General features: G+C 59.8%; 2 protein-coding genes across 3 annotated transcripts in view; both read left to right on the top strand.

Annotated features, from left to right (window-relative positions):
- Window positions 1-15937, top strand: part of PIK3R5 (phosphoinositide-3-kinase regulatory subunit 5) — a 46915-nt gene extending 30978 nt beyond the window's left edge. The window contains 17 exon segments of the mRNA XM_039562455.1: window positions 1138-1206; window positions 1871-2009; window positions 4273-4342; window positions 4954-5128; window positions 5631-5784; window positions 6238-6321; window positions 6898-7526; window positions 7529-7659; window positions 7733-7883; window positions 7995-8120; window positions 8336-8461; window positions 9243-9336; window positions 10597-10673; window positions 11081-11174; window positions 12493-12575; window positions 12771-12883; window positions 14104-15937. Coding sequence (XP_039418389.1) covers window positions 1138-1206; window positions 1871-2009; window positions 4273-4342; window positions 4954-5128; window positions 5631-5784; window positions 6238-6321; window positions 6898-7526; window positions 7529-7659; window positions 7733-7883; window positions 7995-8120; window positions 8336-8461; window positions 9243-9336; window positions 10597-10673; window positions 11081-11174; window positions 12493-12575; window positions 12771-12883; window positions 14104-14242 — 2454 coding nt within the window. The 3' untranslated portion in view covers window positions 14243-15937.
- An 806-nt stretch (window positions 15938-16743) lies between these two features.
- The window catches only part of PIK3R6 (phosphoinositide-3-kinase regulatory subunit 6), a 30123-nt gene continuing 22985 nt past the window's right edge, over window positions 16744-23881 (top strand). Inside the window, exon 1 of one of the 2 annotated variants that reach the window (XM_039562545.1) lies at window positions 16744-17223. The gene's annotated coding sequence lies outside the window, so the exon portion shown is untranslated. Of the gene's footprint in view, window positions 17224-20197; window positions 20484-23881 lie in introns of those variants that run through there. The other variant, XM_039562543.1, reaches the window with a different exon arrangement.

The following is a 23881-nucleotide window of genomic DNA, read 5'->3' as shown; positions in this document are numbered from 1 at the left end:
TTGCTGGGCCCAGCGCTTGGGGTCGGGTGGGGCTGGGTCAGCAGCTCCAGAGCTCTGGTGGGCGCAGGTCCCGTGATGAAAAGCCCGTATCCATTGTTTGGGCAGCCCTGCAGATCCCCAGGGATGGGTTTTGATCCCCCAAAGCGCTGCTCGGCCCTGTGCAAGGGCTGTGCAGATCCTTCAGCCTTCCTCAGCCCTCTCCTGGCTCCACAGCCGAGCAAATGGAAAATTTCCTGTTGTTTTTGGTGGAAACATCGCTGGGGCTCTGCCGGGTTTCCTGCGGGGCTGGGACGCTGGCGACCACGGGCAGGATCTGCACTGCACAGCAGCCTGGCAGGTGGCAGTGGGGTCACAGCGAGGGGACAAAGCAGAGCAGGGCCAATCAGATGGACCTGCCACGGTCCCATCGTGTGCCGGGGGAGCTCGAGGCATCACTGGTCAAGCAGGGTCATCCTGGGCTGCATCCAGGAGGGCCTTGGAGGAATCCCTTGCTGTGGCAGGAAATGGGGGTGTGTTTCCCAAATCCCCAGTGCTGGGATTCATGCGAGAGGGCAAATTCTGGCTTCCATTTCTTGGGAAAGAGGCTGTGGAGCTGAGAGCAGTCGAGGTTATTCATGTTTATATTCTTTTACTGGCTGGAACTGCTCTGGGTGCAGAGAGGGGTTTGGTACAGGAGGGTTTAGTAAAGTGAGGCTTTATTGCACTTTGGGCCGAGCTCAAAGGGGAGATCATCTGCAAGTGTCTCCTTGAGCCCTCAGAGAGAGCGTTCTGCTGGCTGTTCCCTGGAATAAAGGCTGGGATTCCATCCCCTGGATTCCACCGTGCTGCCCAGCTTCCCCAGCTGCCTGCAGCTCTGAGCCACTTCCATGGAATTTCAAGGATCAGGAGCATCAAAGGGTTGGGTGCTTGGCCAGAGCCAGGAGAAGACAGAGCAGGAGGTTGTGCTGCTCTGCCTGTCCCATGCTGGGGGTCAGGGGGGCTTTGCGGGCAGTTTTCCCGTGGAGGTGAGGGAATCTCTCGGCCGTGTTGATGGGATGAGGGGGGCTGGGGGCTGGAGTCTCCCGGCACCTCCGGGGATATTTTGGGCGGTGCTCCTGGCCGGCAGCTCACCCCTGTGCCCTCGGGCTGTTCCCGCAGGTGCAGGAGAGGTGTGACTACGACCTGGTGACGCCCCTGGCCCTGCTTTTCTACTCCGCCGTGCTCTATGTAAGTGCTGAGGCTGCTGCACCGATCCCAGCCCGGGGCAGAACCAGAATCGGGGGGGCTTTGGCTGGAACATCCCAGTCTGCTTTCATCAGTTCATCCCAGAAAGAAAGATTCCGTAGGAACCCATAGGGATCAGGATCATTGCACAAGTTGAGAGACAAAGAAAATGAACTTCAGGGGTTTGAAGCTATTTTTTTAAGTCTGGGCTAATCAGAAAGGGAGACGGACAATGAAGGGGAATTTTTTTCATTGCCCTTTATAGTTGGGCAAAATACATGGGCAACGTGAATGGAAAGGAGCAGAGCCTTCCCAGGAAATACTTTTATTATTATTATTATTACCAGCACAATGCGTTGTTATCCTGAGGAAATCATTGCTGCCAGATCCCGCACAAGCGCAGGCTGTGTGCAACTCATCCGGACGCCTTGTGGGGCTGAAAAAGGAATTTCTGCTTGGGCTTGGGCACGTGAGCCGAGGTTGGGAAGGAGATCCTTGGAGCTGTGCCCAGCGGGGATCCTGTGGCCCTTCCGTGGGAGGAGATGGGGTGGCACAGGGGGACCTCTGCTTTGCTCCTCCTGCTGCCACTTCCAGCCTAAGCCCTGCAGTTCTCACACAGCACTCGGGGTCTTTGCTCCTCTCTGACCTCCTGTCCCTGTCCCTGCAGGCTCCTCACCTCCCACCCGGCTCTGAGCTGCTCCTGAAAGCTGCCAGGGTCTACCACAGCTTCCTGACCTGGCCCGTGCCCTACTGTGACACCTTCCGGGAGCTGCTCACCTTCATCAGCAACGAGCTGAAGGCACCAGGTCCTGCCCCAGGGTTTGCCAACCCCAAACCCAGCCCTGCCCCAGGGTTTGTCCCCCTGCTGCTCCAGTCTTGTTCTCCCCTTGCTTCCTGAATCCTGGGAGTACAGTGTCCATCCCAAACCTCAGCTTTTCCAGGGGGTCAGGAGCCTGCCCTCCATCCTCCCTCAGGATGGTGTTCCCGGGTGCTCCAGCACAGGGTGAGACCGGATTCCTCTGCAGGAGCAGGGCAGGATGGTGTTTGGTGGGTGCCCTGAGTGCACGGAGCATCCCGGGCCCTCCCAGCCTGATCAGAGGCAATTAGCCAGCCGGGTCAAGATTTCCTGGCTGGCTTTCAGCCTGGAGGGTCTTTTCCCCAGCAGAGCACGTGCTGGCTGCTCCCCCAGCCTGGCCTTTGTCTGAGGTGCTCAGTGGTGCAGTGGGGGGACAACAGTGGGGCCATTCATGGGCATCAGGGTGGCTGGAGCCTCCGAGCCTGCTCTTCCATGGAGATTTCCATGGGGCTGAGGGACTCCCTGGGTTGTTCTTTCCAGCCCAGATGCTCCTTGTGACCCAGCTCTGGGCACATCCAGGGGCAGCACCAGTGCTCCTCTTAATTAAGGACTCCTTGCAGATGTCCTGTGGTTCCCAATGGAACAGCTCTTCCAATTATTTCTCAAAGCCCTTTTTCGTAATCTCCCTGCCTTTTGGGGGCTTTTGAAGAGCTGTTATCACACAGAGCACATTGCAGCCCGTGTTTAATCCTGGGCAGGGCTTGGGAGGCCTGGGAGGGGGATGTGGCTGAGGCTGGGGGTGTTCCCCACCTCCTCAAGCTGGGAAGCTGCTTTGGGGAGCCCTGAAGGATGTGAAATGCAGGGTCTCTGTCAGGGCAGCGATCCCTGGGAGATGGGAGCTTGGAGATGGGATGGAAGGTGCTTTCAAAGGAACAAAAAGATGGGAACACCCCCACCTGTGCAGTGGGAGCCCTGGGCTGGCTGCTTCACCCCCAGCACAAATGGCCACGGCCACCACACAGCATCTGGCTGGGCTCCTGCTGTGTCCAGCTCAGAGCTGCAGGGCCACGGGGACTTGGGGACACTTGTGGGGCTCCCCAGCTCCCTCCTGGTCATTTGTTGCTGTGCCCCTGCTCAGGGCTGTGCTTCACACGCTCTGGAGAGCTCCGGTGCTGGCTGGGGGTTGCTGCACCCCGTTCTTGTGCCATGCCCCGTGCCCCAGGCTGTGTGAGGGGGGGCTTTGGTCCCAAAGCTTTTCCCCTCCCACAGCAGAGTGGATTTCCTCCTCCTGCCAAAGGCACCGTGTGGGAGGCGTTGGCTGCAGGGTTTGGGAATCCCTCTCCAGAACCAGTGAGGCTGTGTCCCTGCTGCTCAGCTGCCAGGACCTTCCAGGCTGTTCTAGGCTTGCTGCACGGCCCCCTGCCCTGCTGGGGGCTGAGGCCAAAGCTTTTTATTGGGATGAGGGTAAAGGTTGAGGGAGAATGAGCCGCTGTCAATATTTGCCTGGAGTGCCAAGGCTTTGATCTGCACGCAGGGGCTGTGCCTCTGCAGGAGGGGTCACTGCTGCCCTGACTCTGTGGGTCGGGGTGGGCCCCCATGGGTGCTGGGCCCCCTGAGGGTGCCGAGCTGGGTGGGATGTGGCTGCCTGCATGGATAAGGGGGCTGGATCCTGCTGATGCCGTAAGGTTTTCCCAAGTTGTGGCCCTGCCCTGCTGGTTGGGGTGACAGGGCTCTGCTGTTGCCACCCAGCCCAGACCCATCTGATGTCAGCTGGTGTCCTGGGGACAGTCCCAGCGAGGCATCCAGGGCATGGCTGCCCACAGCAGCCTCCCTCCTGCTGGATCAGCCTGGGCCCCAGCCCTGCGGGAAGGGAGGTGGCAGTGCCCTGCAGGCCCTGTGTGACATCCAGGCTGTGTGGGGCTAAAGCAAGTGGGAGAAGCTGGTAAATGTCATCCATGGAATTCCCGTCCCACTCAAGCAGTGGGGCAGGAGGAACTGGGGCTGGAGCAGCTCTCCTGTCCCATCCTGTGCGTGATTTCCCATCACTCTGGGATTTTACCCTTCCCCTCCCGAGCTCCCCCGCTCCTGGACTGGCCCCCTCACTGGGTGGCTGTGCCTTGTCCCCACTCTTGGAGGACTCTTGGTGCTGCCATTCCCACTGCAGGCAAGGGCTCTGCCAGCTCAGGACTGCCCTGGGGGCAGAGCCAGCTCAGTGCTGCTGAGCTGAGCAGCCCTCGGGGACTCTGAGCCTCACTCCTCTGCTCTCTCCCCAGGGATCACTTTCCAGAGGCTGGTGAGGACAGAGCAGGGGCTGCCTGTGAAGAACTACCAGAGCTCCACGGTGTAAGTGTGGCCACGGGCATTGCTGGGGGCTCCCTGTGGCATCCCCACGGGCTGGCACTGCTGCAGCATGTCCCAGGGGCTGGGGAGGAGGGCTGGAAAGCCGGGCTGAGCTGTGGGAAGGGTGAGGAGAGCGGCTGGGGCATTTCCAGAGGCTTGGGATGGGGTCTGTGGGCTCCCTGTGCCAGTGACCCTGCAGGGCTGAGATGTGGGGAAGGCAAAGTCTCCTCCCCAGGGAGCTGCTGATCTCAGCACATGTTGGAGAACAGCTGGGAGATGCCATGATCCATGAATTTGGGAGCCACCACCCCGACAGGAGCCAGGAGCGAGTCCATCCCAGCCCCAGAGCAGCGAGGAGGGAAAGTCTTGCAGCTCTGAGCAGTCAGACTTTGCACCTCACTCGAGGGCTGAACCTTTCCCTGCCATCCTCATTTGTAAATAGGGAAATGAGGCTGGGAAACAGACCTGTGCCATCCTTAAAGCTCCTCCTCTGAGCTGCACCCTCAGGAGGGAGATGTTGCGGTGTCACTCGTGTCCAGTGAGGCCAAGTGGCCGCTGGGCTGGAGCCCTGCCTGGGCTCGGTGTCCTGGCCTGACTGGTGTCCCTGTCCCCAGGACGGTGCTGCTGCTGAACCGCTCGGAGGTGCAGAGCGAGTTCCTGTCCATCGCCGAGAAGCTGAGCTCCAGCGAGCCCCCCCAGCACTCCACGCTGGTGCTGCTCCTCGAGCACCTCTACCAGGCCAACTTCGGCACCCGCTGCGACCTGGACAGGCTGCACCCCCTCCTCAAGGTGGGCTGGGGCAGTGCCCACCCTGGGGTGCCACAGGAGCAGTTCAGGGCACTTGGTTGCTGGATTTTGTACCCAAAGCAGGGCTGGCTTGGCAAAGGAAAAGAGTTTTGATAATGCTTCTGGGAGGAAAAATAAACATCTTTCCCTTCTCAGGTTAAATCTGAGATCTGAGGTGTTTGGTGAAGTGTGTGCAGGGGGCTCACTCCCCTTTCACCCCGTCACTCCTTTCCCATCCTGAAGAGGAGAGAGGAAGGGCCCCCAGACTTGAAAATCAGCAAAAGTGTTTGTTTGACCAGAGAAACACTTGGGGCAGAGGCAAAAACTAATGAAGGAGCCCCCTGGGGTGTTTTCAACAACATTTTGATTTTCTTTGGAAAAGTCTGGGGGGGCTTAAGGGGATGGGGGTAGTGGAGGGGAGAGAGTCACCCCGTTAGTGATGCTGCCCGTGTGCTGCCTCAGTGGAGGGACCCCCTGAATGTCTCCCCCTGGCTCTGCTCCGCAGTCCAAGCCCCTGGAGGAGCTCCTGGAGCTCTACGCCAGCGCTGCCGATGCGCAGGAGGCAGCGGCCGCCAGCAGTGACCCCGCGCTGGCCCGGGAGCGGCTCCAGGCTGTGCTGCGCGACATCGCCGGGGCCGCCTCCTTTCCTGCCATCACAGGTGAGGATCCCCCCATCCTTCCCTTCCCCAGGGTTTGCTGCCAGCTCAGCCCCGCAGCAGCAGCAGTGGGGAGCGGTTTTGCAGTCTCAGCCAAGGGCAACAGCTGCAATAAAAAAGCACCGCCCCAGGTCCGGGTCAGTAACCACACCGTGAGCCACAAAGGCTTTCAGTAAAACAGCAACAAAGCAAATTGTCCAGCCTTTGAACAACTTAGGGTGAGATGAGAGCGTTAGATCAGATGGTAGCTGTGGCATCTGGTGGCTCCTAAAGGTGTGAAGTGTCCCCTCCGCCCAACCGCACGTGTTTGGGGCTAAGGACAGCCCCATCGGAGCTCAGCATGGCCTGGGCTGCCCAAAACACGCAGGGGGTGGGTGGCACCTCCCAGGCCAGGAGAGCTGGCAGGGGTGGCACAGGGGGACTGCAAACCAACTCCTGTCCCTCCTCTCTCCCCAGGCGAGGCCCAGCCCCGCAAGCTCCACCCCATCCCCATCCCCCCCGCTCGCTGCTACACCTACAGCTGGGACCAGGACAACTTCGGTGAGTCGGGGGCCTCTGCTGAGCTCTCGGCTGGGCCCAGCAGTTTTGGAGAAGTAGAAGGTTCCCCTTGTGCTGAGCTGGTGTCTCCCTCTTCCCCATTCCTGGAAGAACCTTGTCTGCTCCTGGGTGGGCTCTGTGTTCGTTCCCTGCTGGCCCCAGCAAGCAGGAGCAGAGCTCTGGCTCAGGCTTTGCAGTGAATTCCAGCCCTAAAAGGGAGCCAGGGTGGCTCAGTTTGGGGTTTGATCAGCCACAGGCTTGGCTTTGCTCCTGCCCTCTGGTTAAACCTGGATCAGACGTGCGGGTGTGGTGAAAGCTGGGGGGGAAGGAAGAAAAAGCCCAGCTGGAGTTTGCCTTTGGAGAACCCAACCAGAACCTCGGGGAGAGAAACACACCTTGCTTTGCATTGCACCTGAGCCTTTTGTGGAAACCTAAAAACACTGGGGAGGAGGTTTCCAGCTCCTTGTTTGACACCAGGAGGGAGGAGAGCTTTGGCCACAAGGAGTGGCGGTGGGGTCTGGGGTCACCACGTTTGCAGTGGCTCTGCTGGAGACACCTTCTCCCTCTGGTTGCTTTCAGACATCCTCAACGATGTCCTCAGCAAGGAGTGCAGCACTGCTGAGCCCCTGGCCTCGGAGAATGAGGAGGAGGATGAGGATGAGGAGGAGGATGTGGAGGATGTGGAGACCGACGGCGGCTCCCCCGAGCAGGACTCGCTGCTGGCCCCGCTCTGTGCCATCTCCAGTGACTCTGTGTACTCGGTGCTGTCCGAGGAGGGCTCCAGGCCCTCGCGGGTGTCCCTCTTCACCTCATCCAAGGACTCCATCTCGGAGCTGACCGTGGTCTCCAGGAAGTCCCTGAAGTCGTTCGTGTCCAGCCTGAAGGACTGCATGGACAGCGGCTACGCCGAGGACAGCGATGAGAGCTCCCTGGACACGGCGGGCAGGACGGAGCCGAAGGCGGACAAGGCCCCCAGGTGCCGGCAGTCGCTGACCAACAGGCTCTACAAACTGTTCAAGAGCAAGAGCCAGCTGGTGCTGCGGCGGGAGCTGCGGCACTGCCCGGGGCCGTGCTCGCTGTCGCTGCCGCTGCGGCGCGCCGAGAGCCTGTGCGCGTCCCCGGCGCAGCCGCGCGTCCCCGCGCGCTCCCGCCGCGCGCTCTCGCTGCCGCAGCACGGCCCGGGCCAGCACGGGCCCGCCCCGCTCGCCCCCGGCCCCTCGGGCTGCCCCGCCGCCCCTTCCTCAGCTACGACGAGGAGGCCAAGGTGGCCACGCTCCGCGTCGTGGTGTTCGGCTCCGACCGCATCTCGGGCAAGGTGGCCCGCGCCTACAGCGACCTCAGGTGAGCCGGGGCGGGCTGGCCGCGGGTGCCTCGCCCCGCCGGGATGCTCTGCTCAGCCTCTGCACCTCCGCAGGTTCAAGGAGAGCTCCTGCCCCTCCCTGACACGGTACTTCAGGCTGCAGTTTTTCTACGTCCCTGTGAAGAGGAGCTGCGTGGCTCCATCGACCCCACAGATGCATCATCACCCCTCGCCGTCCCTGGGGGACCCCTCGCCCCGGGCACAGGTGGGTGTCCCCTCCCTGCGGTGTCACCAGGGCTTAGCTTGGCCCGGGGGTGCTGTGTGAGGTGGGGCAGGCTGAGGTGGACCCCGAGGTGACCCCAGTGTCTGGTTTCAGGACCCTTCCCTGGCTGGGATGGAGAGCAGCACCAACGACATCTCCCACTACATCGGCCTGCTGGACCCCTGGTACGAGCGCAACGTCCTGGGGCTGATGAACCTGCCCATGGACGTCCTGTGCCAGGTGCGTGTGTGCCAGGGGCAGGGCGGGGTGTGCCCCATCCCCAGGGAACCGGGGAGCTCTTTGCAGAACCTTCTGCCATGCTACATGGACACAGGATGGCGATGGGGCTCCTGGTGGTCAGCAGGAGGTTTCCATCCCCAGTGGGGTGGGGTGGGCAGTTGTGGCTGGAGGTGCCACCTGCCCCGTCACGTTTCTGACCCGTTCTGCCACCACAGTGTGCCAAGCCCGAGGCTGAGCCCCAGGAGGACTCCCAGGAGCAGCTGCCCATCCTGGCAGACATGATCCTGTACTACTGCCGCTTCGCCACGCGCCCCGTGCTGCTGCAGCTCTACCAGACCGAGGTGGGCACAGGGCTCAGCCCCAGCCTGGCGAGGGACAAGGGGGATGACTCTGCCTGTGCCACCTGTTAGGAGCTGCCTGTGAAGCCCGGGGGGTGTGGCACAGCCACCACGTGCTGCTGAGGCAGAGCTCGGTCCCCTCTCGTCCCCTGGCTGTCCGTGGTGCCCTGGCTGATGCTCCTGGCTCAGGGACTGAGGGCATCCAGGTGCTGCCCAGACCGTGAAGTGCCACGAGCCGTTTTCCAGCCCAGTAGCCTTCCCCGTGGCACAAGGCAGTGCCTGTCAGTGCTGCCAGGTTGTTCAGGTTGCTGGGATCGCTCCAGAGCTCTGCTTCCCAAACTGAGCCCCTCCATGGGGCGAGATTTCCACACCCCGCTGTGAGCCTGGCGCAGATGTGGTGGGGAAGGTTGAGTTTGGGGCTGCAACCCCTCCTTTGGGGCTGTGGCTCAGAGCAGCTGCAGCAGGGCTTGGTGAGCAGAGCTGCTGCTCTTCCAGGGATTTGTGCTCCCAAAGCAATTCCCAGACCCTGCTGTTGGCTTACTGTGGGTTTTTTTCCGGTGGGCTGTGGAGTTGTAAGTGAACATGAGGGGTTTGGGTTGTTTTGGGGGCCTGTTCAAACAATCTGGCAGGTGCCACCCCAAGCAGCTGCTGAAAGGTGCTTTGAAAACATGGAAGGATTTTCCCAAACTGACCCATGTCCTGTGGGAGGGAGTGAGAGGGATGAAGGCTGCCTGGCATGGCTGGGCCCCTCACCCCCAAATGTCCCCTCTTGTCCCCCTGGCAGCTCACCTTCATTGGGGGAGAGAAGAGGACCGAGGTCTTCATCCACTCCCTGGAGCTGGGGCACTCAGCAGCCACCAGGGCCATCAAGGCCTCAGGTCTGTAGCTGCTTCTGCACCCCCTGACCTGCTGAGGGTCTGAAACCGCAGCGGGAAGGGAAGGGAAGGGAAGGGAAGGGAAGGGAAGGGAAGGGAAGGGAAGGGAAGGGAAGGGAAGGGAAGGGAAGGAGGGGCTGGCAGAGCCTGGACTGCAGGAGGGGTCTGGGCCAGGCTGAGCGAGGATCCAGGCAGCTCCTCACTGGTTTGGGAGCGAAACATCCCAGTTCTGTATTCCCTTCGGAGCAAAGCCATGGCAATGCCTGATTGATTGCGCTGCTCTTAACTCTAGAATGGATTTACAATAAAACACCTTCAAGCCTGTTTCCTTCCTCTCATCAGCACCTGCCAAATGCAGCTCTTTATCCTTCCTTTTTGCTGCTTTCTCTTTGTGCTTTGTCCAAAAGTGTCATTTATAAAACCCCTCATTCCATTTCCTCAGTCTGCTGGGCAAAGCCAGGTTTGTGTGTGTTCTTGGAGCCCTCTGCGTGCAGCTTATGTACTTTTACGTTACGAATTTATAACATTAGTGATATTCAGAGAGCAGAAGCAGTGGCAGGAACATCTGGCTGCAGTTCCTCGCGGGTACCCGGGGCAGGATGCTCTGAAGTGCGGCTCACACAGACACCTCATGGCCAACCCCCACTACTGCACCCGAGCACGTTCTTCAGCTTTGGTGTGAGCTCGCCTTGTCCTTCTAAACAGAGCCCACAAAACACCCCCGTGTGAAGTGTCCCCACCCCACTCCCCCAAAATCAGGCTCGGGCAAAGAGCTCTTCCCTCCAGCTCATGAAGCTGCCAGTGCTGACTCCAATGTTTTCCCCTTGGCTCCTCTGGCACCATTTCACAATAAAAAATTATCCGGGGGGGAAGAAACCAGTTAGGAAGTGTCAGGCCCGGTGTTCCAGGGCTAATTTAACGTGGGCAGAAGTCTGCCTGAACAAACAGGAGCAGGGAGAGCACTGTGGCGTCGTGGTTGCTCTGTGTTTTCCTGGAGCTCTGACCCCTCTGCACCGGCTCAGCCAGAGCCACTCTCAGTTCTGCAGACTGGTTTTGTGTTGTAATTCCACTCTGGATTCTTTGCTTTCTGCAGCTTTTAAGCCACCTTTTATCTTTTTTTTTTTTTTCCTTTTTTCCCCGCAGCTGTGCTCAGCAAACCCCTTCCCCCCTTTCTGCAGGTCCTGGGTGCGCTGCTGTACCAGCAGCCAGGGAAGGCTGGGGATAAAAAGGCCCTGTGTGACATTTGCTCCTTGTTCCCTGCAGGTCCAGGCAGCAAAAGGCTGGGAATAGATGGAGACAGGGAAGCAATCCCACTGACACTACAGATTGCGTACAGCAAGGTGTGTGCTGGCACTGCTGGGGCGCCTCCAGTGCTGGGGACAGCTCTGGGACACTCATGGCAAGGAGGACACTGATGGGCTGGAGCGTGTCCAGGGAAGGAGAAGGGGCTGGAGCACCAGGAGCAGCCCAGGGAACAGGGACAGGAGGAGAGGGAACGGCCTCGAGCTGCACCACAGGAAGTTTAGGTTGGATATTAGAGAATATTCACCAAAAGGGTTTTCCAGCCCTGGCACCGCTGTCCAGGGCAGTGGTGGAGTCACCATTCCTGGGGGTGCTTAAAAGATGTAGATGCGGTGTTTAAGGACTTGGCAGGGTTAGATTTAGGGTTAGACTTGACCTTAAAGGTCTTTCCCAAGCTTGAATGGTTCTGTGCTTCTCTCCCCTGGGCTCTGGCTGCTCCCTGCAGACGGCTGCCAGCGGCAGGAGCCACTGGAATGACGTGGAGAAGGTCTGCACGTCCGTCAACCTCAGCAAGGCCTGCAGGAAGCACGAGGAGCTCGGTGGGTACCGGGGTCCTGGGGGCTGTGCCCGGGGAAGGGGGGAGGCACTGGTGGAGCATGGGAACAGTGTGGAATTCTGGCTGGAGCAAGTGAGGGAGGTGTGAGTGCAGGAGGCACGTGGGAGGTGCCTGATGTCCCCTGGGCTGTACTGCAGTCCTTGGCTGTCCTTAGGACCACATCAGGGACAAAGGACATGTCGTGTCCCACTGTCCTAAAGCTTCCAGCTGGAAAAACATCCACTAGGGATGGGTCTGGGATGGCCCAAACACCGGGATGGTCACTGGAGAGGGATGCTTTCCAGAGCAACCCTTATTTAGCAAGGAGGAGCAACAGGTGAAGCTGTTGCTAAATGAAGCAGGACCAAGGGCCAGGTGCCTGTCCTGCAGCCGAGCAGGATGGCAGCAGCCCCTTCCTGAGCTGCTGCTCCAGCTTGGTTCCCTTCCTGCAGCTCAGACACAGCTTCCAGCCACCTGCCTTGGCCTCAGGAGCCTTTTTCCTAACCAGGTTTCCAATTAATCAAGCTTTGAGCCTCTGAAAAGCTCCAAGGCTCTTGGTCCCTGTGTGTATTTGGTTCGTTCTCGTGTAAGAGCTGCTGCTTTGGCCACCAGGCACATCCGGTTCTGAGGAGACTGAGGGGGTTTGGTTCCTTTTTCCTCGTGTGCCTGGCAGGTGTTTGTCAGCAGGATGATCAGGGGAATGGTGGTGTACCCAGCAGGAGGCGTCCCTGCATGCTCCATGGAGCTCCCTCCTGTCCCTGCCCATCCATGGAGCCGGTCCTGGGAGAAAAGCATCAGGAATTGGTTTCTCACCCCCTCTAAATGTTGAGTTGGGTGTTCCTGCTCCGGTTCAGGGTTTGCATCAGCTCCTCTCTGGGGAGAAACCTCTCCATGAATGTCCTTCCTTCCAAGAGGAATCTGATCCCCGGGCTTGGCTCCGTTGGTTCTCCCGTTTGACCACAGGATGTCACTGCAATTCCAGGCGTGAGGAGGCGTCTCCAGGTGGGCTCAGGAGAGGCCACGCTGGGACAGCCAGGCTTTCCTCACGATGATGGGCAATGGTTTTCCCCTGTTTGCAGCCCAAGGTGGTTAAATCTCCTCTCCTGCCGTGTTTGGAAAGGAGCTGGAATCCCAGAGGACGTTTCTCTGTGTCCCCAGTGCTTTCCATGCATTGAGCACGAGGGGAGGGAATTTGGACTGCACTGCATCCCCCCAGCAGTGGGATCCTGCTGGAGCCCCAGTTCTGGGATGCTCTGAGAGGCGCAGGGACCCCTTGCGTTCCCTGCAGAGCCCCAGCTCATGGCAGTTTCCTTCTGCTGCAGCCTCGAAGACAGAATGTCTCAACCTAACCATGACCGAGGTGGTCAAGAGGCAGAACTCCAAATCCAAGAAAAGTTTCAATCAGGTAACTCCAGTCCTGGAGCTTTTATATTTGGGGGGACAAGGTTGGCCTGGCCCAGCTGGGAGGGGAGCAGGGCTGGACAGAGCAGCTCCTTGGGGCATTCCTTTGCTGCTGGCCCCAGTCCTGCCCCCAGCTCCCCTGCCCAGCCCCGGGAATGCGCTGAGGCAGCAGCTCCCTCACTCCAGCCTTTCCTCTCAGCAGATCAGCGTGTCCCAGATCAAAGTGGACAAGGCCCAGATCATCGGGGTCCAGTCGTCCTTCGCCGTGTGCCTGGACCAGGATGAGCAGAAGATCCTGCAGAGCGTAACCAGGTGGGAACTGCGGCCAGAGCTGCTGGGGTGGTGCATCCTGACCTGTCCCTGAGCCGTGGCTGGGAATGGGGTCCTGCCCCAGGGGGGCTCTGTGCCCCAAGCTCAGCTGGGGTGGGTGCTCCTGCTCAGATCCCAGGAGGAGTTTACCTTCAGGAAGTCCCACAGTCTGAAGGGTGATCCCCTGTCCACTCCTCAGCCCCAAAGACTCCTCTTCTAGCAGGAGCAGTCGTGAGACAGAGGTTGTGGGAGATAAAGGAGGTGTTGGAAGAGCTCTGGGTGCATGAGCAGAGCCTTCACCTTCTAAACCCCCTTTGGGCTGTCCCCTCCTTTGGTATCCCCATTGCAGAGGGAACTCACAATCCTGATGGGAGAGTCTGGGCTAAAGCAGGAATTGTTCATTGGACTGTTCACCCATCTGTGGTGTCCCCAGGGCACCAACCTGGCTCCCCAGGTGACAGAGTTTCCATGAGCACAGGAGATCAAACTCACAGATTTAAAAAATGTACAACCATTGTAATTCCACCCTCAGATTGAGCAGAACTCTGCAAAGTGATGCTGCTTCCAACAGAAAAATATTTGGCGTCTTATATCTTTAGTAACCCCAAAGAGAAATGGTCAACTTGTTTGTTGTGAAACTTAGGGGGTTGGTGGAGTTCATGAAATGCTAAAGGAGCTCCTTCCCTCTTCCCGAAACTTGGGGGATGCAGAAGTTCTCATTTTCCCTGGTGAATTTCTGCAAATGCCCCAGGTGGGTGATGCTGCTCGAGGTCCCAGTCTGAGCCAGCTGAAAGTCCTGAACTCAGTGCTCAGCCTCCATTCCTGTTAAAGACTGGGCTGATTCCCGCTGTGTTCGCAGCCCCATTCCCATCCCTGCTGGGTTTGCAGCCCCATTCCCATCCCCGCTGCGTTCGCAGCCCCATTCCCATCCCTGCTGCGTTCGCAGCCCCATTCCCATCCCCGCTGCGTTCGCAGCCCCATTCCCATCCCTGCTTCGTTTGCAGCCCCATTCCCATCCCCGCTTCGTTTGCAGCCCCATTCCCATCCCTGCTTCGTTTGCAGCCCCATTCCCATCCCCGCTGCGTTCGCAGCCCCATTCCCATCCCCGCTTCGTTTGCAGCCCCATTCCCATCCCCGCTGCGTTCGCAGCCCCATTCCCGCTGCCCCTGAGGGCTCTCAGCCCACAGCTCCCTCAGGGGTTGTTTCCTTGTGTCCCCCTACAGGTGTGAGATCTCCGTGTGCTACAAGCCCAGGGACAGCGACCCCCTGGCCCTGCGAGGGTCCCCTGGGCCTGCCCAGGACTCCGAGTTCCACTCCCTGCTGTGTTTGCCCATTGCCACCTTCAGTGGGGCCCTGCCGTAGGGGAGCCGTGTCCTTTCAGACCAGACTCCATCCCACACCAATCCAGGCTCAGGAGAAGGAAAAGGATGCCCAGCCCTGCTTGTCCAAGACCTCCTGCAGCTGAGGAGTCACTGCGGTGTCCGTGTGGTGGCTGAGCTGCTCCTGCTCCAGGCTCAGTGGGAAATGGGATCGTTGTGCTCTGGTGTCTCTCGGGGTTCCTCAGCAAGGGGGGAAGGTGGTTTCTGGATATCCCCCCGTGGATCAGCAGATGCCAGTGCCTGTGTGGGGAGGGCAGGGCAAGGACAGGGATATTCGCTGCCAGAAAACGGCGCAGGCGGGACCAGGGGGGAAGGGTGAGCTCCTGGGGGGATATTTGGGAAAAGGAATGTCCTTGGCTCAGTGGGGTCAGGCATCTGTCAGCACATGGGAGTTGCAGGTCACCCAACCCATGTCCTGATGGTATTTCACCGTGTCCTGGTGGTATTTCACCTGTACCGGTCAAGGGTGCTCAGGACAGATTTTTTGGGATGGGGACAGGTCTCTCAAGGCTTCCCTTCCATCCTGGAGGTTGGGTGTCCTGCAGGGAAGCAGAGCAGAGCAGGGACCCTGCAGCGTGGAGTGCAATAGGCCATCCCAGGGCAAGGACAGCTGGTGATGGATTCGTGTATTTCCTGTACATCCAGAAGAGGAATTCCTCATCCCTGCAGGATTCCAGCACCGAGCTGTTCTCCCTGTCCAGCCCCTGGGCTTGCGTCCTGCTCCCAGCACTGTGAGCCAGTGCCAGCCCAGGGCTGAACCCTCAGTAGCTGCTGGAAATCCATCAGGAGCCGTGCTGGACTCCCAGCAGGGAGGGAAGCACTGGGGAAAGCACCAGGGTTGCCTCCAGCCCACCTGCAGGGACACATCTGCTGGGGAAGGACCCAGCGCCAAACCCACCGAGTGACACCTGCAGGTGACAACAGGATTTGAGATCCTCCTCCTCACAAACATTCCAACCTCTTCCCTCTCCCTGCAAGGCTGTAGGTACAGAAAGGTGCAATATTTGAGCATATTTAGGGGTAGTCTGACCCCATGAGCAAAGAAATAAGACTGGAAAAGCCTCAGGCTGTTTCTGGGTTTTTTGGGGATGGTACCAGTGCTGACAGCACAAGAGCTCATTGCCTGCTGCAGGCTCAAAGCAGCTTGATCCCAAGGTTCTGTGTTCCCTGGATGTGTCCGAGGGCTGCAGGGCTCAGCCACAGTGGGGTCAGTCCAGGGAGTCCCTTGATCTTCCAGAAAACAGCAAACAGGACCTGGCGAGCTCTTAGCACTGTCCCCAGTGGGGCTGGAATTTGGCAGGTGGTTATTTTTGTTCAGGCCTTTGAAATAGTACCTTATCCTGTCAAACGTTGCTCTTTGGGATTTGATATCCTTGGCTAAATTCCTGCCAGGACATCAATCCCTCTGGGTTCAGTTGGCCCTACAGAAATCCTGGACAAGAGAATTTCCGTCCCATAGAGAAAACCAAGCACAAACTGCAGGGACTCATAATCCTGGCGAAGGTTTTGACCTCTGATGCTTTCTGGAAATAATTCCAGGGTTCTTTGGGGTCAGTTGTGTACATTTGTGTAGCCTCAGCAAATCTGTGTAAAGCCCGTGCTGATCTGTAAAATACTGTGCAGAGAACTTTTAAAGTAATTGTAAAATATTAAAAGTTGATTTATTTCCAGTACAGGAGCAGTATTGGGTCAAGGAATTCCTGGGTGGGTGGGAGGCACGGGAGGAGGCTCCAAATCTCCGCAGAGGAGCTGACCTGGGAGCAGAAAAGGCTCAGCAAGTCACTGGCATGAGACAATTCCAGCGCCCACCGCAGCACTGGGATTTTTTCCTTCAGGTGCTCCCAAGTCTCCTGCTCACAGGTGGGTGACCTGGGATTAACCTGCAGGTAGAACCTGCACGGTCTTTATCAAATAAATGGTATTTTCCACCCTCACAGGACATCCTGAGACGCTGCCCAGACCTGAACACTCCATGGTTTATTTTTATTATCTTTTATCTCCTTATTTTGATTTTTTCAATACAAAAAAAAAAAAAAAAAAAAAAGAAAAGAATAAAGAAAAAAAAGAAGGGTTGGAGGTGACTCAGTTTAGAGAAACAAAAAAGGCAACTTCAGTTCTGGCTGTCACCTTGGCCTTCCCTGTGCCCAGCTCCCCTCATCTTCTATATTTGCTGGAGTAAAAATAGATCTGGGCTGGAGGCCAGGGTAGAAAATAGAGCTGCAGCATCAAAGCAGTGTTTGGTTTGTGACCTGTTCCTTCACAAACTGTAAGGAAATCACCCAGGGCTGGGCTTGGCCGCCTGCCAGGGGAGCTTTCCCTGCAGGACGGGAGAGGAGCTCGGACAGCTCCGTTTGCTTTGGCCAAACACCTCCGGACCCGCGGCTGCCTGTGAGCTTCGTCATTACAGCAGCCACAGAATGACGGGAATTAAAGCGGGGGAAAGCAAAGCATCCCTGAATAGCAGCCAGGGCGGGACGGAGCTGTCCGAGCTCCCCTGGCCGGGGAGGGTGCAGGGCAGTGGCCGAAATAGGAACCAAACGTCAGCGCAGGATGGGGAGGAGAAACAGCGCCGGCCCCGCTCGCTGCCACCCCGGCACTGCCACCCTGACACTGCCACCGCTACCCTGACACTGCCACCGCCACCCTGACACTGCCACCGCTACCCTGACACTGCCACCTTCACCCCGGCACCGCCACCCTGACAGCCCTGGGGGGGCTCGTGGCAACCGAAGGGCTGTGAGGGGCTCTGACGGGCCGGAGTGTGAGCACCAGGAGGAGCCCGCCCCGTGTTGGTGTCGCAGCGGTGTGACCTCGGCGAGGAGCTGCCAGTGCCGGCACGGCTTCAGGTGGCAGCGGGATCTCCAGAGCAAAGAGAGCTGTGGGTGCTCCCATGGCAGGACAGCCCCTGCCTGGGCAGCAAGGTCCTCTCCAGGCTGGGAACCCCCTCTGGAATTAGTGCTTCAGGTGAGCTTTTTCTGTTTCATTGAATCCCAGGATGGTTTGGGTTGGGAGGGATCCCAAAGCCCATCCAGTGCCACCCCTGCCATGGCAGGGACACCTCCCACTGTCCCAGGCTGCTCCAAGCCCCAGTGTCCAGCCTGGCCTTGGGCACTGCCAGGGATCCAGGGGCAGCCCCAGCTGCTCTGGGCACCCTGTGCCAGGGCCTGCCCACCCTCACAGAGAACAATTCCTTCCCAGTATCCCATCCATCCCTGCCCTCTGGCACTGGGAAACCATTCCCTGTGTCCTGTCCCTCCATGCCTTGTCCCCAGTCCCTCTCCAGCTCTCCTGGAGCCCCTTTAGGCCCTGTAAGGGGCTCTGAGCTCTCCCTGGAGCCTTCTCCTCTCCAGGTGAGCACCCCCAGCTCTCCCAGGCTGGCTCCAGAGCAGAGGGGCTCCAGCCCTGGAGTATCAGGAGATCATTTCAGGAGACAGAGTTTTTCCATGTGAGGAAAATCCTGACTTCTTCAAGACCTCTCTGCACCCCACCTATGCACAGAAGTGACCAGGCAGGGCTCTAAAATACCTGTAAATCCCAGAGCACAGCATTTGTAGGGACAAAGAGCTGCTTTGTCCCTGGCCTGCCACACAAGAGGTTCTTTCTCTGCTTCAGTTTGGTTCTTCCCTTTTTTTTTTCAGTCTTCTGACTGAAGGCTTTGTGTGAGCAGGATCATACCTGGCTCTTCCTCTCTCTGTGGCCAGGAGCTGATGTCATCTGGGGGGATTTGGCAGTTCCCTGGGCTGTTCTGAGGGTTTCTGTCAGCTGTGTTTCGGTGTTCAATGACATCAGAAAACACTGGGAACCAACCCTCTCCTCCCCCTTCCAGGGGCTGACACAAGGAAATGTGGCCCCATGGCAGGAGAGGGTTAATGCTGCTGCTGTGGCAGAGATGGAAAAGGCAGGAGGGGAAGGGGTAGGGTGAGGCTAAAGGGTCCCAGCAGGACGCTTTAGTGAAATGGATTTCTGGGTTGGGATCCCTTGGTGGCCGTGAGCGGGTGCTGGGTGTGTGCTATGGACACTTGGACATTTAGACACTGTCCGAGGGAGCTCTCTGGCCTCTCCCTTCTCTATGCAGGGGGACAGAGTCCAGTTCTAGGGAAAATTAGGGAATGGTGAAGGCTCGGGGCCCGCAGTGACCAGCTGGGAGGGGAGGAGTGAAAATATCTGGGAGCAAGTGGGAGATCCCGGCCCTGAAAGTGCAGCAAAGCCACAGCACACCCGACACGAGGTGCTGGGGAGCCCCTGCCCCTCCTTCCCCTCCCACGCAAAGTGTGGGGCTCCCACCCCCAGTCCTGCCAGAGCCCTCTTCCCTCTGGAATTTGCATGGAAAGCAGGAGCGTGTGGCAGGTCCGGCCCGTGCCACAGCTCCTGCACGCTGGGAAATTCCTGCTGAGGACGGACAGGCAGACAGAGGTGGCACCAGGACAGGGGGACAGGCATGGGACAACGCACTACGGAGCAGTGACACCCCAAACCTTCTCCTGGGCTCCTGAAGGTGTTAATTGTGACACTGGCAGGACAAAGCGCCCCGTTCGTGTCCGGGCCGTGCCCACCTGCCCGCGGGGCTGGCCGGGGGTGCCCGCGGGGCCGGGCCGCGTGTCCGTGTCCCTGATGAATGGGAGCGCCCGTGAATGAACGCGGGCCGGGGGAAACGAGGATGTTTTCATTGCTGCTGCTGCTTCCCGGAGCCTTCCTGCCCGCGGGGCGGCTCGGGCGGGGCTGGGGAAGGGGATGCGGGACTTGGCACCAGCGCAGCGAGAGGGAATTGGCAGCGAGGGACGCTGACAGCCTGAGCTGCCTCCTGCTGCCTTTCTGTCCCGCTCAGGAAGGAAGGAGGTTATTTTTGACCTGGGGCCCAGGTACGGAGCGGTACCTAAGGCTTTTCCTCATGCAAAAGAAATGGGAAGTGATGCAGCGTCAGCTGCAGCTCCCACGCTCCCTCCAGAGGGATTTTCTTCCCCCATCTACTTCCCCAGCAAAGCTCGGCACCTCAGACCCTACTCTAGGTGCCATTTGGGGAGAGGGCCTGATCCAGCATGGCCCTGGCCACGGGTGGGGACAGTTCTGGCCGGAGAGGTTGGGCCCTGGGCTGGGGCTGTCCTGGGCTCTGTGCCCAGCAGAGCCTGGGGCACACACGAGGGGCACGCAGGGCTCCAGCAGCTGCCCAGGCTGGCGGGGCTGGGGGCTCATCCCACCCTGCCCCACACCCCACAGGGAGCAGCGCTCATCTCCACATTTGGGCTGGGTCTGCTGCGTCCCCTCACCGCTGCCCTGTGCCACCCGAGATTGTGCCAGCCTGTAAACAGATCCCAATCCAGACTGAGGGTCAGGGCACCGCCGGAGCCCGGCAGCCCGGAGCAGCCACACCTGGGGCCCGTGGGTCTCATCCCGGCTCTCCTGACTCGGAGTCACACGCGGTGACAATGACACCCTGCTGAGCACGGCCAGACCTGCTCCAGGCTCTGTCAGGGCAGTCAAACTGCTCCGTGAACGCATTGCAGAGGGGCCGGGCATCCCTGCCCGGGCTGCATCCCGAGCTGGCAGCAGGCAGGAGCTGCCGGGGCAGCCGCAGGGGCTCTGAGCAAAAGCAGACGTGGGAGATGCTCCGGGCGGGAGGCGCTGGCAGAGGCACAAACACCGTGCCTGGAACGGGCGGCTGCAGAAGTGCCTTTGGACGGACTCCGTCTCCCGGAGCAACGCGGTTTGTTGGGAGGTGCGAGGATCCGGGCTCGCTCTGCCTCGCTGGGCGGCAGCAGCGCAGGGATTGCCCCTGTTTGGGATGGTTGGCAGCAGTGCCAGGGCCGGTGCCAGGGCCGATGCCAGGGGCGGTGCCAGGGCTCACAGGCCGGTCCCAGAGCAGCCCGACTGGCGGGGCTGGTTTGAGGGGATTGGATCCAGGGCAGTGCTGAGCCTCCTTCCCTGCTCCCGCCCGTCCGGAGCGCGCCGGGCGCCGGAGACCCACACGGGGACAGCTCTGTCACTGCGGGACCTCCCTGTGTAAGAGGAAGTTGTCTCGAAATAACTCGCGCTTCCCTTTCTGCTCCGCACGCTCTGAAGCGGCTGCAGAGCCCGGGAGCCGCGGGGGCTCCGCCGGCACCCGCGACCCCTCCCCGGGCAGGGCGGACCCGCGATGTCCCCTGCGGGACCCTGCTGTGTCCCCCGCGCTGGCCGGGACCTCGGAGGGGGCTGTGACTCCCTGGGCCCCCGTGCCCGCCCTGAGGAAGGTAAGAGCCCCGGAGGGCGCGGTGCTCCCGGCTCCGGGCGTGGGGAATCCTGCGGCTCAGCCTCTCCCGTCTCCGCCGCTGCTCCCCAGGCTGCTCTGTCACCGGGGAGGGCTTTGTTTAGGGGCTGGCACCGTGTGCACGAGCGCTGAGTGCCGTGGGGGAAAGCGCCCGGAAAGCCGTGGATGCGGGCAGCGATGCCTTTTCCCAGGAAGAATCGGGGGAGGGAGCAGCGATGGTGCTGGAGATCAGGAATGTGCTGCTAAAGGGATATTTGTGCCAGCTCCGCTGGCAGCGAGCGGGATCCTGCTGGGCCATGGGTTTGCCCTGGAGCCTGGCCCAGGCAGGAGCGTGGGGGCTTTGCTGCCCATGCCCCGGAGAGGACACGGGCGGCTTTGGTCCCGTCCCAAGCCCTCGGCCACCCCCTCACACCCCACGGACAGCCCGGCTGGGGCTGTTCCACCCCATCCCGGGGCTGCTGCAGCACCAGCCCGTGCTGGCTCCCTTTGTTCTGTGTGGAACAACTGCCAGCTGCAAGGGACAGTCACCTGCCCCGGGCCACCCCGGCCACCCCCGGCGCTCCTTGTCCCGGCTCCCGGTTCCCGGGGGGCTGTGCCGGGGATTTTGGCACGGCCGGGGTGATGCACGTTCCGGCACCCGCTGTTTGTGCGGTCGTGTGGCTGCCCGGCTCCCCTGCCCTTGGCCCGGCACCCCGGCTGCTCCCTGGGGCCCCGAGCAGCGGTGACAGGGCAATAAAGAGCGATGGCAGCAGCGATAACGAGCAGAGAGCAGGGCCCCGTCCAGAAAGGAAGCAAAAAGCTGCGTGCTCGGGCCCAAGCTGCAAACAAATGCACATGAGCCAGCTCTGCAGCGAGCAGGGCTTCGTCCTTCTGCCCTGAGCGCTTCCCTCAGCATCCTCTGGCTGATCAGAGCCATCTCACCATGACCATTCACCTCCCTGGGATGCTGTTCCCTCCCATGGGAGCTCTCCAAGCGTCCTTGCAGCTCAGCAGCTCTTTTTCCTTTCTGTCTTTCACTTAAAGCTTTGGTTTGGTGATCCTGGAGGTCTTTTCCAACCTAAAAGATTCTGGGATTCTTTCTCTTGGCTAAGCCTGAGCACAGGAACAAATTTCCCTGGGCTTCCAGGACCGCGTTATCATCTCTGAGTATCACACAGAGGTGTCTCGGCCCTGGTGAGACGGCCCAGGCAGCCAGCAGGGGTTTTATCGGAGTTCCCTGGACCTTGTGGCACCGTGTGTCCCGGTTGTTCTGTGACACAAACTCTGCTTCCTTATTTTGCCTCGAAATGAGGGAATCTCTGCTCATGGGAGGGCCATGACTGCTCCTGCCCAGGCCCCAACCTGCACATCCCCTCTGGAGCAACTTCCCTGTTCTCTGTTGTGTTCAGAGGGCTCCCCCTGGGCTCCTGTGAGCTCCGAGCAGCCCTGCTGGGACGCGGTGTCACTGCCCAGGTGACAGGGACATGTACAGCCTGTGCGTGGCCCCTGGCAGGGCCCTGTGCCCCAGCTCAGGTGGATTCAGGTTCCCACCTCCCCCCACCCTGTGACAGCTGGGGTGGGCACAGCTGCGGCTGTGACAGGGCCACAGTGACCTTTCATCCACTGGGTGTGGTGGGACGAGGGCAGGACCCCTCCCCAGCACCCAAACTCTGATTTTCCCTTGGGCTCCTCTGCTCCGAGTGCTTGGGACAGCGCTGACCCCGGAGGGGCCTTGCTCTGGTCATGTCCAGCCTTCCTCAGGCTGGCGCAGCTCCCACCCAGCCCTGGGGCTCTCAGGAGCTCCTTTCCCTGCCACCTTCTGGCTTTGCTGAGCGGTGCTGCTGTTCCTGGCTGCTCTGGAGGCTGAGTCACACCTCCGTTCTGAGGTGTGACACGCCTCAAGGCAGCACCAGCCACCAAACGTGACTGGGACAGGGGAGCTGCTGTCTGAGAGATCTGTGCTGGATGGGTTTGATCGAGGGCGAGTCCCTGCTGTGATTCTCCAGGCCGGACTGGAGTTTCAGGGTGCTGCTGAAAGCAGAGGGGGCTGTTGGTGCCTGTGCCCTGTAATCAAATCCTCTTATTGACCTCGTTGTCCTGGTGCAACCCTAAACCCTTGTCCCTTCCTTTCTAGGCTGCTTCTGCGTGCCCTCCCTGCCAGCACCTGTCACATCACTCTGTCCCCACAGTGCCAAGAGAGGGCTGGGCAGGGCTTGGAGCAGCCTGGGACAGTGGGAGGTGTCCCTGCCCATGGCAGGGGTGGCACTGGATGGGCTTTGGGGTCCCTCCCAACCCAAACCATTCTGGGATTCCGTAAGGATTTGCTGCTAGCAGAGAGCTGTTCTCTCCCAGCTGGTGACAGAGATGTCTGTGACAGTGCAGGGCTGTCCCAGGGACTGTGCTGGTGCCAGTCCTGTCCAAGGGAGGGAATGCCCAGGGAATGGGTCTGGAGGGAGGCTGGGAACAGCTGTGCCAGCTCCCAGCCCCTCCCACCCCAGGAAAGCAGCCTGGCCTCTCCCAGGTTGGCCACATTTGGAAGTTTGAGCTCTCCCTGCTTTTCTCTCCCCTCAGGTGGGCAGTGCTCTCCTGGGCTGTTTGTGAGCGCAGTCCTGGCAGTGAATTTCAAATCACATGCATTTTTCCCCTCTGATTGTTTTTCCAAAGTCGGCTCTGGGGATGGAAAGAGATGCTAAATCTGAAAAGCTGCTGTTTCCGGAAAACTCATTCCTTTCCTTAGGAAGAATGAAATGTGACATTGGCAAGGAAGCCTCCAAACAGTCGGCGGTGTCCAGGAAGCTGCTGGACTTCCACAGCTTCAGCAGATGCCTGGGGGCTCATGCAGAGCTGAGGGGCTGAGGAACACTCGCTGCAGGGCCCGTGAAGGGGTTTTGTTACTGAAATGGCCCCAAGAGCCGCCCTTGCTCTCCCCTTCATGGGCAGGGCTCCCCTGGCAGGGCCGTGCCTTCCCAGAGCAGCCAGCAGGCAAATGGAGCCTCAAAGAGGTGCTGGAAAGCAGAGTCGGGGCTCGAGATGCTCTTCCTTGGCAGTAAGAGCCCAAGGGAGGGCAGCTGCTTTCATCTCAGAGCTGTGTGGAACCAGAGCCCTGCCCGGGCTGGAGTTCAAACTGGAAACCAGAGCAGGAGGGGGCTCAGGCTGGGCCCCCAGCACACGTGGGGCTCCCAGCTCTCCTGCGGGTCTGTCCTCTCCAGCAGCGTGTCCAAAGGGGCCAGAAATGAGGCAGGGGTCCTTTCTGTGGGGTTTGAGCCTCATACCCAAAGTTTTGCCCGGTTTTCATTTGAACTGAGGCCCCTTGTGCTGGGGCAGCTGATGGAAGGGCGAGGAGCAGACCCTGCCCTCACTGTTTATCCTTGCCCAGGGTCCTCAGGGAGCCTGGAGCTGCTG

The sequence above is a fragment of the Corvus cornix genome, chromosome 18 (assembly GCF_000738735.6).
Source record: "Corvus cornix cornix isolate S_Up_H32 chromosome 18, ASM73873v5, whole genome shotgun sequence".
Classification (NCBI taxonomy): domain Eukaryota; kingdom Metazoa; phylum Chordata; class Aves; order Passeriformes; family Corvidae; genus Corvus; species Corvus cornix.
This window is presented reverse-complemented; position numbering and strand designations above follow the sequence as displayed.